This window comes from Aquarana catesbeiana, linkage group LG05, assembly GCF_042186555.1.
Source record: "Aquarana catesbeiana isolate 2022-GZ linkage group LG05, ASM4218655v1, whole genome shotgun sequence".
NCBI classification, from domain to species: domain Eukaryota; kingdom Metazoa; phylum Chordata; class Amphibia; order Anura; family Ranidae; genus Aquarana; species Aquarana catesbeiana.
In genome coordinates, this window is record NC_133328.1 from 59,885,121 (window position 1) to 59,903,030 (window position 17,910).

Consider the following 17,910-nt stretch of genomic DNA (forward strand, 5'->3'; position numbering starts at 1 on the left):
GCTAGTGATAATCACTGTGTTCTCCCCCGCCGGGAGAAACAATGGCCCAGCAGGAGGAATTTCCCCATCAACACTGTCTGCGTTGATGGGGTAATCAAGCGAATTTCTTTCCTGCAATCGATGGTTGCAGGAAAAAAAAAATGGCTCTGTGTATGGCCGGCCTTAGTGAGCAGGTTAAGACAGACCATAGACGGTGCAAATGTCTTTCCTAGAACCACAGTGTTGACAGGGGAATCCCTCCTGCCGAGACATTATCTTCTCCCACCGGAGGGGAGGGGGTGCGGGAGTGGGGAAGCCATCCCCTGGGAGAAGACAGTGATTATCGATAGCGGCTATAGCAGCAGCTAGCGATAATTACAAGAGAGTCTGGCAGGCTGGTTGTAACCAAGTTGATAGATCGATCAACTTATCAACTTGGTACATTCAGCCAGCCCATTAATGGTTCAAATCTCTCTGAACTGACCGAGATTTCAAACTGTGTATGGCCGGCCTCAGTCAATTTGCCTATTCAAGCAAGGTGCCAGAGTTTCCTAAAAATCAACCTCCCCCTTCTGACTTAAATTTGCTATGCTTTCTTCCCACGTCATTGGAGCCTTCACAAGATACTCAGTGCTTCAGAGTATAGAGGCATGTGTGACCTCCTCCCAGTATACACTGTAGTTCTCAGGCCTGAGTGGCCCAAGGCAAGAGTAACATCATCAACCTGGTGTAAGCTCCAACACTAGAGTTAACACAGGACTGAACTCTCAACTCTCAGGGAGGGACAGAGCTGCAGGGGAGCACGGCAAAGGGGAATATAAGTGAGTCTGAGGGTGGGCTTTAAAGAATACCTGTCACTATGCCCTAAATATGCAATGTTACAGAGTCTCTTTAAACTCCTACATAGCCCAACTCAGCCCAAGCACCATTTTACTTGTCTAGTCCCCTGTAGTGGTGACCAGATTCAGCTTTACTGTCCCAGGAAAAGCATAAGACATGAGTGAGGCAATTGCTGCTTCCATCTCAGCCTTCTCACACAGGTGTTCTACTTCCTGACAGAGTCACTTTAGGAGTGAAAAGTAAAAAAATAAAAAGTGGGTATAACTTACACAGTAACTTCTCAGCCTGATAAAGTCTACTCTCATAGAGATAAAGCGCTCAGAATTACGGCTTAGATTTTTGATCTGTTCCACAAGATCAGCGCAAAATTTGTATCCTCCCTTCAGCACACACAGCACGGTAATATGATTGTCTCCAATGTCTTTCATAATATCATTGGCCAGCCGTTCTATCCTGCAAGGCAAAAATAGTCAGATGTCTGTGTGTAATTATCAGATCATCGTGGAGGGAGAAGTGCGGAGGAGGTAAGAGAACCATAATGCAATGCCACTTATATGGAGTATTCCTGTAAAAGAGAAGGAGGTTATTGGAAGACAGTGCACTGACCCTTCAGTAGACATAAAAGCAGCTTTTTGAACAACTATAAGAGCCTTGAGCTTTTATTCGTGTGGATATCAGTGCAGAATGAATCACCGGAGAGGGCAACAAGTGAGGAGGGATTTTCCAATCCTCGCCGAAATTATTCACCATCGGAAAGGCTCTTCTCTCTTTTAAAGTGAAATCCGTGGGCACATGGCTGATGGGATTTTCTAAAATGTTGACTCTTAGAAGCCTGTGTTACTCTACGAATTTTAAAAAGGAACTCCATCCAAAGCTTTTTTTTTTTGTTTTCATTTTTAGACAAACAGGAAAAGGTTAGATCCAATCAGCCTTTTTACACAGTCTGGGATTCTACTTCAGAAAATTCTCCCTCACTTCCTGTCTCCGTGACAACTGGGTCAGGAAGTAAGGGATCATCTCTATTGAGGGCACACAATGTGCCCCCCCCCGTACTGCAACAGTACACGTGTACCCAGTCCATGTGCCCCCCACTTGTTACAACAGTCCATGTGCCCCCCCCCGTACTGCAACAGTCCATGTGTACCCATCTGTGCTACAACAGTCCATGTACCCACTCCCGTGCTACAACAGTCCACGTGTACCCAGTCCTTGTGCCCCCTCTTGCTACAACAGTCCATATGCCCCCCATACTGCAACAGTTCATGTGCCCCCCCCTTACTGCAACAGTCCATTTGTACCCATTCATGCTACAACAGTCCATGTACCCTCCCCCAAATGCTACAACAGTCCATGTGCCCCCCATACTGCAACAGTCCATATGTACCACCAATGCTGCAACAGTCCATGTGCCACCAATGCTGCAACAGTCCATGGTGTCACCAAGTGCCATTTATGCTGCAACAACCCAGAAGAGAGCAGTAGCAGCCTACATATTTCTCATTAAAGCTGTAATAAAATGGATCTTTCTTGGAACTACCTGTCTACGATGACTCCATGAGGTATAAACACACAGTCCAGATCTTCAGCGTAGTGGTTTGGCAGCGTGAATACATCCAGATTATATCCAGTCCATTTATCAGAAATCTACAAAGAAAATTGAACACAACTGAAAAGATTGATCAAATTTCAGCAGCTATTTATTACAACACACAAGGAAAAAAAACAAAGCAATACGAAATCTAAGATTGAAAGCTTTTATTTTTGATAGAATAGGAATCGTTTAAAACCCACGTTTTTCTCCCATTGGAAATTTTTCTCCCTCTTCCTTCAGACATACAAGAGTGAATGAAAATCTCTCTAAGGACACTTTTCGCCAAAACAAGTGTCTCAATTGGATAATATATTTCTAAACCTCTTGTTCTATGACAAACTGTAAACTAAACTAAATGGTTAGATTTCCCATCACTTTCTATTTCAATGGCTAAGAGGACAAATAGAGAGGGTGAATCTTACAGGGGGGATCCTCCCATGCTATAAGACTGGCCCCTGCAGCCTATTTTCTAGGGAGCTGCCGCAGTCGCAGGTACTCTGACATTATCCATTACAATACAGAGCCAATAGCCACAGAGGACACCAAGGGACAACCCACAAGCCTTGGCAACCAAGAGAGGAGGAGAGAATCGGCTGCTGGGGGTGCAAGCGATAAGGAAGATAAAGCCCAGTATGCAATATTAGTTTTTCTTTGCTCAACCCAGTGGGCTGAAAAAAAAAAAATCTGAAAAGCTCGGGAGGAGCCACTGTGCTAACTATGCAATGTTAGTACAGCGATCTCCCCCCCACCCCCACTGTCATATTGTGTTCTGACCAGGGGAACAGACCCCCTGCCAGAACACCCCAGTCAGTGCCCTCAGCCATTGGATGCAGATCGGGAGACCTTTTTTGGTCATGTCCCTTCGACAGAAGCCAGCTGAACGTCCAGCTTCTATCGGTCCGACTGCCGTACACACGGCCCGAATGTTGGCTGCTTTCTTTTGAAGCGACTGATGCCACTTGACATTTGGTCCATGTGTACTAGGCTTAAGTAATTTTTTACTGGTACCCTAAGCATAAACAAGCATTTAAACCTTGCAGAGTGGGAAGAAGGGAGCATATTTGTTTTTTTCCTGTAGAGTTCAGCTTTGAAAGTGATCCTGAAAATATCTAAAAAAAATAGGAAATCGCTAGTGACCTGTAATTTGTCTGTTGAGTGTCTCCTGCACCCTGGCACACTTGTGGTCAATATCCTGATATTATCCTTTCCCATCTCCAGTATATCACAACTGGCCAACACTGCCCATCACAGTAATAGGCCAACATTGAGTTGCAGGTCACAGGAGTTCTCGACTGCAGGTGTTTGTCTTGAAAACAAAATGCTATGCCATTCATTTTGAATGGCAGCCCAATGCACCTAGGCAGCGCACTGCAATGCACTTGTGTTGTAGCATACAAAAGTGCACAGATGGTAACCATTTGTAAGTTGTGGTGCGCTACATAAAATAAAAAAAAGGGTCCCATCCAGCTCTATTCTATGTTGTGCTGCAGTGGCAGCTTTTGCAAAATGAAGGAAAGATGCACATTACATTTGCGAATACCTCATGTTAAAACGCAATATTCCCCACGCCCACATTCATGGAAATAGCTGTAATAATGCTGCCTGCTTTAACCAGTTACCACCCGGCCCATAGCCAAATGGATAACTCTAGGAGCATGTACTATGATCCCGGAAACCTGCTCCCGCAGGCCCCCCGATGCACGCACACGGAAACATCTGTGATCGCGGCCGTTTACCATGTGATCGCTCCGTCAAATGAAGGAGCGATCACATATAAACAAACCGGCGTCATGATATGACGTCCTCTCCTCCCTCTCTGTACCGATCTGTACAGAGGGGGAGGGATCGGATGGCAGCAGCGCTGTGGGCTGGATGTGTAGTGCCCACAGCGCTGCTCTGTGACAAATGCAGTCACATCCATGGATCGATCCATCCATCCATCCATGCTCAGCCAATACCCAGCCATACCCAGCCATACCCAGCCATACTCTGCAATACTCGGTGATACCCAGCCATGCTCTGCCATGCTGGGCTGTACTCGGCCTCTGTATGTGGCCAGGCTGTGGAAGTCTCATACATGTGGTATCGTCATACTCAGGAGGAGTAGGAGAATCTATTTTGGGGTGTCATTTTTGGTATATACATGCTATGTGTTAGAAATATTGTATAAATGGACAACTTTGTGTTAAAAAAAAAAAAAAAATGTGTTTTAACCACTTCCCGCCGGCCGGCCATCATACGACGTCCTTGACTTTGTGCGGGGATATCTGAATCATGCCTGCAGCTACAGGCATCATTCATATATCAGCTTTTTCAGCCAGCGATTCCCTACACCATAAGAATGATCATAGCGGCTGTTCCACTGCTTGATCGTTCTTATGGGAGGCGAAAGGGGACGTCCCCCCCTCCCGCCGCCCTCAGGTACTTCTACTGACTCACCGCTACGATCGAAGCCAGGATTGTTTTTTTTATTTTTTTTATTTCAGGCTTTCCAGCCTAGAGGTGAGATGTGGGGTCTTATTGACCCCATATCTCACTGTAAAGAGGACCTGTCATGCCATATTCCTATTACAAGGATGTTTACATTCCTTGTAATAGGAATAAAAGTGATCAAAAAATGTATTTTTTGGAAAAAAGCGTCAAACTAAAATAAAGTAAAATGAACAATAAAAGAAAAAAACATTTTTTTTTCAACGTGACCCCGTGTGCTTGCATGCAGAAGCGAACGCATACGTAAGTCCCGCCCACATATGAAAATGGTGTTCAAACCACACATGTGAGGTATCGCTGCGATCGGTAGAGCGAGAGCAATAATTTTGGCCCTAGACCTACTCTGTAACTCAAAACATGTAACCAGTAAAAAATTTTAAAGCGTCACCTATGGGGATTTTTAAGTAGCGAAGTTTAGCCCCATTCCATGAGCGTGTGCAATTTTGAATGGTGACATGTTAGGTATCTATTTACTCGGCATAACTTTATCTTTCACATTATGCAAAAACATTGGGCTAACTTTACTGTTTTGTTTTTAAGCACAAAACTGTTTTTTTCCCAAAAAAACGCGTTCGAAAAATTTGTGCGCAAATACCGTTGGAGATAAAAAGTTGCAACGACCGCCATTGTATACTCTAAGGTCTTTGCTAAAAAAAAACATATATAATGTTTTGGGGATCTATGTAATTTTCTAGCAAATAAATGATGATTTTTACATGTAGGAGAGAAATGTCAGAATTGGCCTGGGCACTCCAGAACGCCTGAAGGTGCTCCATGCATGTTGGGCCTCTGTATGTGGCCAAGCTGTGTAAAGGTCTCACACGTGGTATCGCCGTACTCGGGAGTAATAGCAGAATGTATTTTGGGGTGTAATTTGTGCTATGCATATGTTGTGTGTGAGAAATAACCTGCTAATATGACAATTTTGTGGAAAAAAAAAAAAGAAAAAAAAAAAATCTTGATTTTGCAAAGAATTGTGGGAAAAAATGACAACTTCAAAAAACTCATCATGCATCTTTCTAAATACCTTGGAATGCCTTCTTTCCAAAAAGGGGTCATTTGGGGGGTATTTGTACTTTTCTGGCATGTTAGGGTCTCAAGATATTAGATAGGCCGTCAGTACTTCAGGTATGATCAATTTTCAGATATTGGCACCATAGCTTTTGGACTCTATAACTTTCACAAAGACCAAATAATATACACCAATTTGGGTTATTTTTACCAAAGATATGTAGTGGTATAAATTTTGGCCAAAATATATGAAGAAAAATTACTAATTTGCAAAATTTTATAACAGAAACGAAGAAAAATGCATTTTTTTTTTACAGAATTTTCAGTCTTTTTTCTTTTATAGCGCAAAAAATAAAGAACCCAGCAGTGATTAAATACCACCAAAAGAAATCTCTATTTGTGTGAAAAAAAGGACAAAAATTTCATATAGGTACAGTGTTGCATGACTGAGTAATTGTCATTCAAAATGTGAGAGCACCGAAAGCTGAAAATTGGTCTGGTTATTAAGGGGGTTTAAGTACCCAGTGGTCAAGTGGTTAATGACCACCGGCTGGAAACTGCAGACAATCTGAGTGAAAAAATCTCATCAGCACACCAAGAATTCCTCAGAAGGGTCCAAAGCTTTATGCACATGGTCACACAGTACACGTACGGCAACGTTTCGGAGCCATGCAGGATCCCTTCTTCAAGCAAGTGCCATGCGCCTGACAAAGGGGCCCTGCGTGGCTCCGAAACGTTGCCGTATGTGTACCATGTGAATAAAGCTTTGGACCCTTCTGAGGAACCCTTGGTGTGCTGATGACATTTCTTCACTCTACCACATGCTAAAAGTGTGTTCAATATCGCAAAACACTAGTGTGAACAGGCCCTTTATATTTATTTGAAAAATTTCAGCAAGCGTAACTGAACAGCTTCTCTCCTATAGGAAACAAGCAGGTTGCTCTATCCAAACAAAGCTTGCTAAGTCCTTAAAATGTACATGGTTGACCTAGACAAGATTAGTTCTCAACAAAACTGGCAAACCCTACCATCATAATCTTTCCCTATGTTCCCAGGGTGGCCCATTGAGCCAACTCTGAAAATTCTGTGACACTCTGAAATAAAAAAGGTGAAAAAAAGGCCACTGCATAGGAATAGCCTGAGCTTGTGTCTGCTATCATTGTTTTTGGAAGGGTACGCTGCTCTCAATAATAGTTGGCAGACGCTCATAGTAAAACTGGGCATGAGTCCTGAGTATTTGCTGAAGGAACATGTATTTGTACTCTGGCTTACTTCCTATGTATACATAAAATAGTTTTTTTTTTTAAACCCTCAGCACGTCATACCCTAAAGTAGCTATAGACACCAGCTCATTTATCCGATAACTGTGTATGGGCATGCTTGCTTTGAAATGGTAATTAGTCAATTAAATAGCTCAAAGATACCAGAGCATGTTGGGACGTTCATCTATCAAAAGCTAAATTGCTTTTTTTTTTTTTCTTTTTTTTTTTTTTTTTAGACGATTTATGTGTCAGGACTTCTTTTCAATGCAATTCTGGAGGGGAGGGAAAACCAGTCTCACTACTTCATCATGTACATAAAACACTTAAAGTAGAACTATAGGCAAAATTTTTTTCTGACACCACTATGGCAGCATACTAGTGATAGGCTCCGCCTCTCTTCCACTCCCTCAGGACCGGTGAATAGCATAAATTAAAGGTCTAGTTAAGCCCCATCCCATTATTCTTTTTTTCCTCATACCTCCACACACCAGTGAAGAGTAAGCAGTACTATGTCCCCCACCTCTGCCTCTGTGCAATATCCGGCTGGGTTGAGCCTCTCCCAGTGCGACGTCCCAGCGATCAGGCCGCTAAATTGAGCTAAACAGCCTGGGAACCCCTTCTGTGATGGGGTCTTGATGGGGTCCTGCAGCGTTTCCTCTTTAGGAACGTAATCTTCCAGTAAGTATCTGCAGGCTGAGGCTTGGGGGGGGGGGGGCAGCTAGTTCATTCATTTCCTGTCTGTAACTGAAATCACTTCCTCAGTGATTTCAGTTACAGACAGGAAGTAATCTGGAATAAAGACAAGATGTTCCATGTGGCAGGAAAGAGGAGACATTGCTGGAAGTAACAGCAGAGGAGCTATTGAGTTTGCCCCATGAGAGGATACCCCAAGATAGGATTTTGGAAAACATCCACAGCCGCTGTCGGTTGGTCGGCTACCCGGCAAGGAGTGCTGACGCATCGGCCCAACGGTGTCCTTTGGAGTATCCCTGTGGTGGTTCACCCACGTCTGCTAAGCTTGTTTTGACCCCCCTGAATAAGGGCGGTCACAGGCTTTCTGGTAAGCCTTCAATTTATTTATTCGGTGGTGGGCTAACACTGAACAGTGAAGATTTATCCGTGAAATCTGCATAGAACATTTTGCATTAAATACACTGTTATGGAAGTTTATGTTTTTTATAAGTCTTCAATTTTTCTCACTTATCTATAGTTTATGTGTTCATGTATTATGAAGCACTCTATATAATTATCATGTATGATTGTGATTTTGTCACCATTTTGATTCTGAGAGCTTTTTCACCATTTATAATAATTGGTTTATTAATTTAACCATTTATTCACCTGTCCAGCGCTGCACTTTCTATATTGCATTGAGTCAGGAGGTTTCGACAACCACGAAAGAAGATCTTTCCCAGTGGACTCTATCAGTGTTGCTGGATTTCACATCAGTTTGCTCCAACAGAACAGTGTTCAGTTTGTGTCATTCCCTTCTAGGCAGTATCTATCTCAAGATCTTCAAGCATATCCGAGATTCAAGCTTGGAGAGCTTCAGAAAAAAAATATTGTTTTCTTTCCAGGAGTAGACTTGTGTCCAGTAGCTCTTGTATCAAGGGTAGCGACGGCCCTCCATCGTTCAGTCATCCCAGAGGATCACTCAGGAGGGTCATACAAATTGACGTGTACAGAACTTGAAGTTCCTATCCACAATTGCCCTTTTCAGATCATGTAATAAGCCTTTCATCTTTCCAGCTGGAATTTGTCAGGGAAAAGAGGCTACCTCCTGGACTTAGTAGGTTTGGTCATGCATATAGGGCAAGGAGGCGTGAACCTCCTTCAGCAGTGGATACATACTCTTCCAGAGGGGTTTCGGTCTCATGGGCTGCACATTCGAAGTCGTCCATGGAATCCATCTGCAGGGAAGTATCATGGTCGCCCCAGGATACCTTTTCAAGCGGTACGGAGTAGATCCGGGGGGTCTTGCCATTAGTGGACTGTGGAGGAAGGACTGTTCCATCTTCTGTCCCATTCTAATTAAAAATTGATTCAATAAGTAGAACCCACCCTGTCAGTTTGTTATCACTAGTACACTGCCACGGTGACATCAGGAAAACGAAAAACTGTATCAAATACTTACCATAATTTTCCTTTCCTGACGCCAAACCATCCATGGCAGCATATGGATCCACCCTTGTACGTTTCGGTATGTAGCTAATTACAAAGAATGGGGTGGGGCCTAACTAGACCTTTAATTAATGCTATTTACTGGTCCTGGTTGAGTGGAAGAGAGGCGGAGCCTATCACTAGTATGCTGCCATGGTTTGGAGTCGGGAAAGGAAAGTTATGGTTAGTATTTGATACAATTTTCAGTTTTTTTCATTTTGGATAGAACGGGGGGGGGGGGGGGGGGGGGCTATAACCCCTGTCAGATTTCTTTTCACCATCTGTGTCCCATACAGAGATTTCTCCTCACTTCCTGTCCCATAGCCAAACAGGAAGTGAGGGGAAATCCCTGCAAATAAAAGGGAATTTCTTGGGCCCCCCCACCAGGTCACCAGAACTAGTGCCCCCATTGAAAGATTTCCCTTCTATTAGTTTTCTGGGGACAACCCAAACTTTGGGATTTTCTTTTACTTTCACTGTCAATGATTATGTTAAATAGGACAATTAGAGAAGTTGAATCTCCCTAATGACCTTTTTCCAATCTCCCTAATGGGGGCACAGACAGCAATGAAAAAACTGACAGGTCTTCTAAACCTTCTGCGCTCTATCCAAAATTAGGAAAAAAAGTTTTGACTTTAGTTATACTTTAAAAAATACCTTAAGACAAACCTTTTTTTCCCCTATTTTGGATAGTGTAGGGAATGGTTCAATCCTTGCCAGGGTCTTTTTTTTGCAATCTGACTCATTTGAGAGTTTTCCTTTCTCTTCCTGGAGACACAACAGGACAATTTCCGCTTTTCTATTGTGTAGGCTGATGTCTACATTATGTTGTGTAACTCCTGTTAATGTGTTATATCCCTTTAATTGCTGGCTGAAACACAGGGGTGTAATTATGTGACATGTCTTCTCTTGTATGTGTGGGTCACTTCCTATTTAATGTGGCTATATATACACACAGGGGAAGCTGACCTTATGGTGTAATCTAGTGTGGGAACAGTACAGGGAGGACCAGTGTACCATGTAATCTGTTCTTACATGCAGCACAGGGTGGATAAAAATCAACGATTTAAAAAAAAAAAAAATTATATATATATATTATTTAAATCTGATCTATTTTTTATTTTTATCAATTTATTTTAATAAAAGGCTTTTGGAATATGAGCATGAAAATGGAGCTTAGTTATGTATATTCTGAAATATTTACATTTTTGGTAAACTCTTTCAATGAATCTAAGCTCTGAGATAACATGCACTGAATTGATGCATTCACACAATTTCACACTAGCTACCAGCAAAAATGAGTCTTTACATTTAAAAAGCACCTGTAATTTCAGATCCATCATTGCAGCGCCTGTTAATGAGCATTCACTCACCTGCTGCCGCCACGTCCCTCACCAGCCGTCCCATTAAAGTGAATGGGACTGTCGGTGAGTCAACAGCGGGTCAGAGGAGAAGCTGCTGTGGGACAGAGATGACACTTGCCTTTTAAAAATTAGGATTTAAATTGAGTTGATTTAAATCAAGCCTTTTTACTAGTGATTTAAATCATGATTTAAATTGTGATTTAAATCGACTTGATTTAAATCAAATTAACCCTGATGCAGCATCACCTTTTAACCACTTCAGCTCCGGAAGGTTTTACCCCCCCTTCCTGACCAGGCCATTTCTTTTGGGGGTATTTGACCACCTATGTGGTTTTTACTTTTTACGCTATAAACAAAAAAAGGCCGACAATTTTGAAAAAACTTTATCTTTTACTTCCTGCTATAAAACACTTCCAATAAAAAAAATTATAAAAATCTACTTTTTTCATCAACTTAGGCCAATGTATATTCTGCTACATATTTTTGGTAATAAAAATCCCAACAAGCGTATATTGATTGGTTTGCGCAAAAGTTATAGAGTCTACAAACTATGGGGAAGTAATGGCGGCGATCAACGATTTTTAGCAGGACTGCGACATTGCGGAGGACAAATCTGACACTAAGTGACACTTCGGGGACCAGTGACACCAATACAGTGATCAGTGTTAAAAAATGCACTGTCACTGTATAAATGACACTGGCAGGGAAGGGGTTAACATCAGGGGCAAACAAAAGGTTAAGTGTGCTCCTAGGGAGTGCTTTTCTAAGGGCTCCTTCACACGGACGTGTCCGTGTACGGAGCCCGCTCTGCTCAGCGGGGGATCGCTCCGCCGATCCCCGCTGAGCTGGCAGATGACAGGTCCGTCGCTGCACTCTGTGCAGCGACGGACCTGTCAGAGCACCGCTCTCCCCTATGGGGGATCGGATGATGACGGACCGTAGAGTCCATCATCACCCGATCCGAGAACGGATGGAAAAGTAGGTTTTTCCTCCGTTACACTTTTTTGGATCGGAGCGGGTCGGATGTCAGCGGACATGTCACCGCTGACATCCGACGCTCCATAGAGATCTATGGAGGGTCCGTTCAGGTTTGCCTAAAAAACTGACAGGCGGACCTGAACGGATCGTCAGTGTAAAAGAGGCCTAACTGTGTGGGGAATGCTGACACTGGAGAAAAACAGAGATCTGTGTTTCTGCATAGCAGAAACACAAGATCCCATTTTCCTCCCTCACAGAACAGTGGTCTGCATTGTTCTGTCTCTCCTCTGAATGATCGCGGGTGGCTGGCGGCCATCACGGTCGCCGGACCCGCTGATTGGCTCCCGCTGTGTGCAATCACAGCGGGAGCGTGGCCCCGGCAGCACACACAACAGTGATGATGTACAGGTACGTGATTATGCGTTTAAGGGCCGCCCTGCCGCAGTACATGTTGATAGGGCGGTCCTTAAGTGGTTAATGAGACCTGATCCTGGGCAACCATAAGAATCGACTTAAAGTGTTACTAAACCCACAACAGTAAAATCAGTCTGTATATGCAGTAAAGCATGCTTGTTATACTCAATGTGGAACCTAAGGGGTTAATCCTCCGCACTGTGTAAAAAGGCTGTTTGATCCTGTCTTCTCTGATCCTCCCCTTCTTCCACTGTCACCAATCCATCTCCCTTTAGAACAGAGCCTTGGCGGCACTCTGCACATGCTCAGTTTGGTGTGTATTGCTAGAGAGTTTTTTTTTTTTCCTTGGTAGGGTGCATGTGATCGGCACAGGGCCAATCAGCGCTATACAGGCAGAGGGTCTGTGGACCTGCAGCCTCATGGGACAAATCAATGGAGAATGAAAACTCCTTCTACAAGCTTTATCCAGTCCTCAGCTGGACACTGATATACTGCTGATGAAAAAAGGTATCTAGCCGTTTATAATTATAATAAAATAATTGCATTTCCATGTTCTGTGTACTGTGGGAGACCAGATATAGTGACTACAGGGTCCTGGGTTTAGTAACACTTTAAGGACTTTCCTAACTTTCAGGCATGGGTAGCACCACTAGGGAAACAGCGAAATGTAGTGTAAAGTACAATCCCTTATATGAAGGAACTACTCTATTATAATTGTTTTCTGAAAATTGATTCAGTGATTCTTGTTTAAAAAAAAAAAAATTGTCTTGTTACAATGTAAGAGAGTGTGCCTTGTGGGAGTAAGGTGTCCTTTTATGAAAGTGCGGTAAAATACCGCTTTTCAGTTCTCAGGCATTCTCAGAGGAGATCGCTCTCCTCTGAGTGCCTGTTTATAAAAGTGTGTAGATCGCTTCTCATGTTGAGTTGAGGAGCGATCTACAAACGCCGGGAACGCCTGAGAACGGCTCCTCTCACTATAATCTCGTGTGATATAGCGGGATTACAGTATGAGGAACCATAAAATACAAAAGTTTAACACAAATCAGCACACATTATTCCCCAACATATTAATAAAATAATAAAGTTAAATTCCCCCTACACAATATACATTAACCTAATTATAAAAAAACATTGTTTTTATCAATATTTATAGACCATACATGTCCCTATTTAAATGTGAATGGTGTATAGTAAATGAATGTAATGCACATATATAATGCAGCTATACACCATTCATATAAATGCAAAATACATTTATAATCATTAAAAAAATAATTTTAATAAAGTATACAAGTATAAATATTTATTAATAAATTAAAATAAAATATATTTCATTATAGATAAACATAAAAATTGATAAACTGGTGCGATGCGAGAACACTGCAAATCCACTGCGGGTTCCCGCATCGCACCGACTCGCATGTCAGTTCACACTGCCATATGTGAATCGCTGGGGAGTGTCAATACATTGTTAACGACACCCCCAGATCAGCTTGCATATCGCACTGTGAACTGACAGTTCGGACATGAATTGGATCGCATATGTGTGAACACACATGCGATCCGATTCTGGTCCGAACAGAAAAAAGGGTCCTGTGCGTGTTTGCACCGAATGCGGTGCGATATCAGCCATACTATCTGTACAGCTGATATCGCACCGCACAGACATCGCATGTAATGTGAATGGCAGTGTGCTGCGAATAACATGCGATGCCTGTGCGATGTCCGGCATCGCACAAGTGTGAACTGGGCCTAAAAGTTAACAACACCCCCAAATCAGTTCGCATATCGCAGTGCGATCTGCAAACTCGGACAGTAATCGAATCGCATGGGTGTGAACACCCATGCGATCCGATTCTGCTGTGGACCAAAAAGAGGGTCCTGTAAGAGTTTGGTCCGTGGGCAATGCAAATTTAGCAATACTATCTGTATGACTGAAATCGCATCGCACAGAGATCGGATGTGATTTTGCACTGCAGTGCGGTGCGAATCACATCCGATCTCGGACACCGCAGCAGTGGGAACTGGCCCTAAATCATATTGCATTTGCACCAAAATGGTACAGGACCCTTTATTTGGTCCGCACTGGAATCGGATCGCATGGGTGTGAACACCCATGCGATCCAATTCCTGCACCATTACATAGTTCGCACTGCGATCTGTGAAATGATCTGGGGGTGTCATTAACTTTACATTGACACCCGCAGTGGTGCGCAGATGTCAATGTAGGTGCGATGCGAAAACCCGCACAGGAATCACGCTGGTTCACGCATCGCACAAGTGTGAACCCAGCCAGAGACGTGAACATCTAAAAAAAATATATGTATATGTGTGTGTGTGTGTGTGTGTGTGTGTGTGTGTGTGTGTGTGTGTGTGTGTGTGTGTGTGTGTGTGTGTGTGTGTGTGTGTGTGTGTGTATATATATATATATATATATACACACACACATACACACACACTATAAATTCCTATCCTGCTGGTTTTGGGGTGTGTAATGGTGGGTAACATGTGCTCTGACTGTTTGGTGAAAGAAAGAAGTCAAAAGACTTCTTGCTTTCTCCAGAATATCAGCCATTTTCAGGCTTCTCACTCTGATTCTCCACTTCTGAAATGGTGAATCGGAAAGTGAGAATTCTGTCACAGATCGCCAGTGAGGTGCGGAGATCGCACCTTCATAAACTGGCCGTTTCTGTGAAGTCAGTTACAAATTCTCACTGTGCTGAGATAATCAGTGGAGAACATGTTCTCCGCTGATTATCTCAGTTTCATAAACTGGTAATGAGCTGAGATCAGCGGTGAGACTGGGGATCGCCGCTGATCTCAGTTTCATAAAAGGACACCTAAGAGCGTTATGGATATGTGTGATCATGGTGTATCCAAAAGAACAGGCAAACAGCGAGCTAAAGCCATAGTTAGTCCTGAAGAGCAGCAGATGTCACTTCTGACAGGTTTTCCTGACACCAAGAGAGAAAAGTGACAGGGAAGGGACCTCCAGCACAGCCTGTAATTCACAGCCTCAGCTCTGTTCCTGTGCAAAGGGGTGTGTGTCCCTTCCCTCCAATCAGCTACCAGAGCTCTGCAGAGTGTAATTTCAACTCTCAGCACCCTTTTTGTCTGACAGCTCAGACAAGCTTTATAAATTCTGGACTATGAACAGATGTAGAGAACAGAAAACTGAAGAGAAACAGGTACAACTTATGTAGGAAGATTAGTTTCATCTTTGTGTATCACCCAAGTCCAGACACTTCACTGGGTATATGGAAGGGTTTAGAACCACTTTAAAAAGGAGAATTCTACTTTTTACAAAAAATAATAAATGCACCCATTTTGCAAAAAGCAAAAATGTGCATCTATTTATTTTAGTCCGGGTGCAGCCACACGGACTGACATGAGCCTACAGTGTATGGGGAGAAGAATCCTGCAACCCTGTAAGTCAGGGGGTCAGTTTGGAAGTAGAGGGTTGTGCATGCTGATAATGTTTCATATTACACCTTAAAGGATAAGTCCACCCTAACACTAAAATCCCTGCATCTACACAGACATCCATGATCTAACACTAAGGCTGCTTTCACACTGAACGCGCCGGCCTTTAGCGGTAAAGCGCTGCTCGTTTTAGCGGCGCTTTACTGCTGTTTAAGCATCGCTTTTGCGCCGCTTTTCGGCCGCTAGCGGGGCACTTTTAACCCCAAAGAAGGGGTTAAAAGTTAAAAAAAAGCACCCACTTCTGAAGCGCCTTTCAGGCGCTTTGGAAGCGCTGCCCATTCATTTCTCATTCCCAAACCACCCCAAAGGTGCTGCTTGCAGGACTTTTCCTAACACTACAGGCGCTATTTACAGGCGCTATTTCTAGCGCTAAAACGCGACTCACCCGGGACAGAGGCTTTTGGAGGGGACTGAATGCTAGCTTCTTGCCTACCGACTATGGGCCCTGGCATTTGAGGGAGCTACAAGCATTTAGGAAGATATTCTTTTATGTAATGCAAAAGGACATTATTAATGAGGCCATGATGGCCTCTGCCAGCTTGGGACTCAGGGGACAGATGTATGTGAAAGGAATGCTGATTAATGAGATCTAGAAAGCCCGGGTCTTTCATGCAATATTTTATTGTGCTCATTAACACACCTTTGTCTCCTAGCAAACTATTGGGGGATGTGTTTCTACATATGCGTATTGTAAATTGGGGTAAGGAGACGGCAAGTCTATCCTGAAAGGTCATATCTCTGAGTCACCTAGTCTGGGTAAATGATTAGATAACTAGCTCATGTTAATTAGGTTTCTGGTTACAGGTGTATTGTTAAGAGTAATAAGAGCAGGAGGGGGGAACCTCCTCTTTTACTGTATATAAGACTGTATTCTTGTTCTAATAAACAGTCCATGTTCAGCAACCAAATGAGTATTGTCTTGTTGTGTTTGTTGTTAGTGGTTGGAATATCTGATATCTATAGTCAGACTGGGAGGAAGTGGTATGTGACGAAAGCACTCAAGCGGAGTGTGGGATGCTTCGTTACAGAAGAATTCAGTATACATACCTTTTTTGAAGCCGATCCTACCCGATACCACGCTGAGCTGTCAGCCACGGCTTCACTGTGGAAAGGGTGCAGAGGACACAGCCGACAACAGAAGCCCCATAGTAACTCTATGGGTGACGTCACTTTCCATTTATTTCACAGCCATTGATGGTTGTGTCCTCTGCAGAGCTTCTGCCGCTGGAGACCGGACCAAATCGGTTTCAAAAAAGGTATGTATACTGATTTCTTCTTTACAGGGCTAGATAGATTACTGTTAGATCACGGCTGTCTGTAGATGTAGGGATTTTAGTGTTAGGGTGCACTTATCTTTTAAATATCGGTGTAACATGACACATGGTCTGAAAGATGGAGTTAGCTTTTAATCCTATTCCTTCCTAACTGTAACTTTTAACCTAACCCTAAAATGTAACCCAATAACTGCCTCCTGAGCCTTTACATTGCAACACATGCACCCCACTGACTGCTCTGCAAACTGAGCGCTCTGTACACACTCAGCCCACCCCCATTATATCACACAGTACACAGTTCCTTCGGCTTTCTGCAACTTTTAGGACAGGATAACACCAGCGTTCAATTCAGCTCTACCTCCTGGTAACCCAGAGCTCCCTGGAATGTTCCACCCCCCCCGGTCACATTGCACATGTCACGGCAGGTTGGAAGCAGAGGCTGTGGGTAAGTGATGGGAGTCCTGGTACACATGCTGTGACTGGAGCTGATATCAGTACATAGCTCCCAACTGTCCCTGATTTGGAGCAATGTCCCTCTGTCCCTCATTCCTCCTCATTTGTCAGTCATTTTGGTCTGATCTATGTAGTTGTATATAAAATGCACTTTTTATCTTTCAAAAAGTGTTTGCCAGTGCTAAACCTTTCATCCAATTTCTAAATTGCTGCATTTGTACATTTTAAAAGCCAACATAAAGGAATAGTAGTGGTAAAAAAAAAGTCCTTGTGGATTTAATTAACCTTTTTTTGGGGTTAATTCTCCTTTAAGGGGGTGTGGCAGGAGGCGTGTCCTATGCCTACATACATTTGTTAGTAGGTGTCCCTCATTCCCATCTCAAAATGTTGGGAGGTATGTCAGTACTGTGCAGGGCGGTCAGTGTGTCAGCTCTCTTTATGTTTCTTTCTTGTGCTGTTCTGTGGAGTTCCCGGGTCTGTACGCCTGCTGTGCCCATTATGAGGGGTTCCCACCAACCCTGTGCTGAGTTCCAGGGTCTGTATGCCTGCTGTGCCCATTATGAGGGGTTCCCCACTAATGGGCAGCACTGATGGCCCTGCACTGATGATCA

The 17,910-nt window shown here is 43.4% G+C and overlaps 1 protein-coding gene across 3 annotated transcripts in view; it reads right to left on the minus strand.

Moving 5' to 3' along the window:
* PRTFDC1 (phosphoribosyl transferase domain containing 1) overlaps positions 1 to 17,910 on the minus strand; it is a 75,135-nt gene that overhangs the window by 46,112 nt on the left and 11,113 nt on the right. For all 3 annotated transcript variants that reach the window (XM_073629780.1, XM_073629782.1, XM_073629783.1), the window contains exons 3-4: positions 2,357 to 2,463; positions 1,089 to 1,272 (exon numbers count right to left, since the gene is read on the minus strand). In XM_073629780.1, coding sequence (XP_073485881.1) covers positions 1,089 to 1,272; positions 2,357 to 2,463 — 291 coding nt within the window. The remainder of the gene's footprint in view (positions 1 to 1,088; positions 1,273 to 2,356; positions 2,464 to 17,910) is intronic.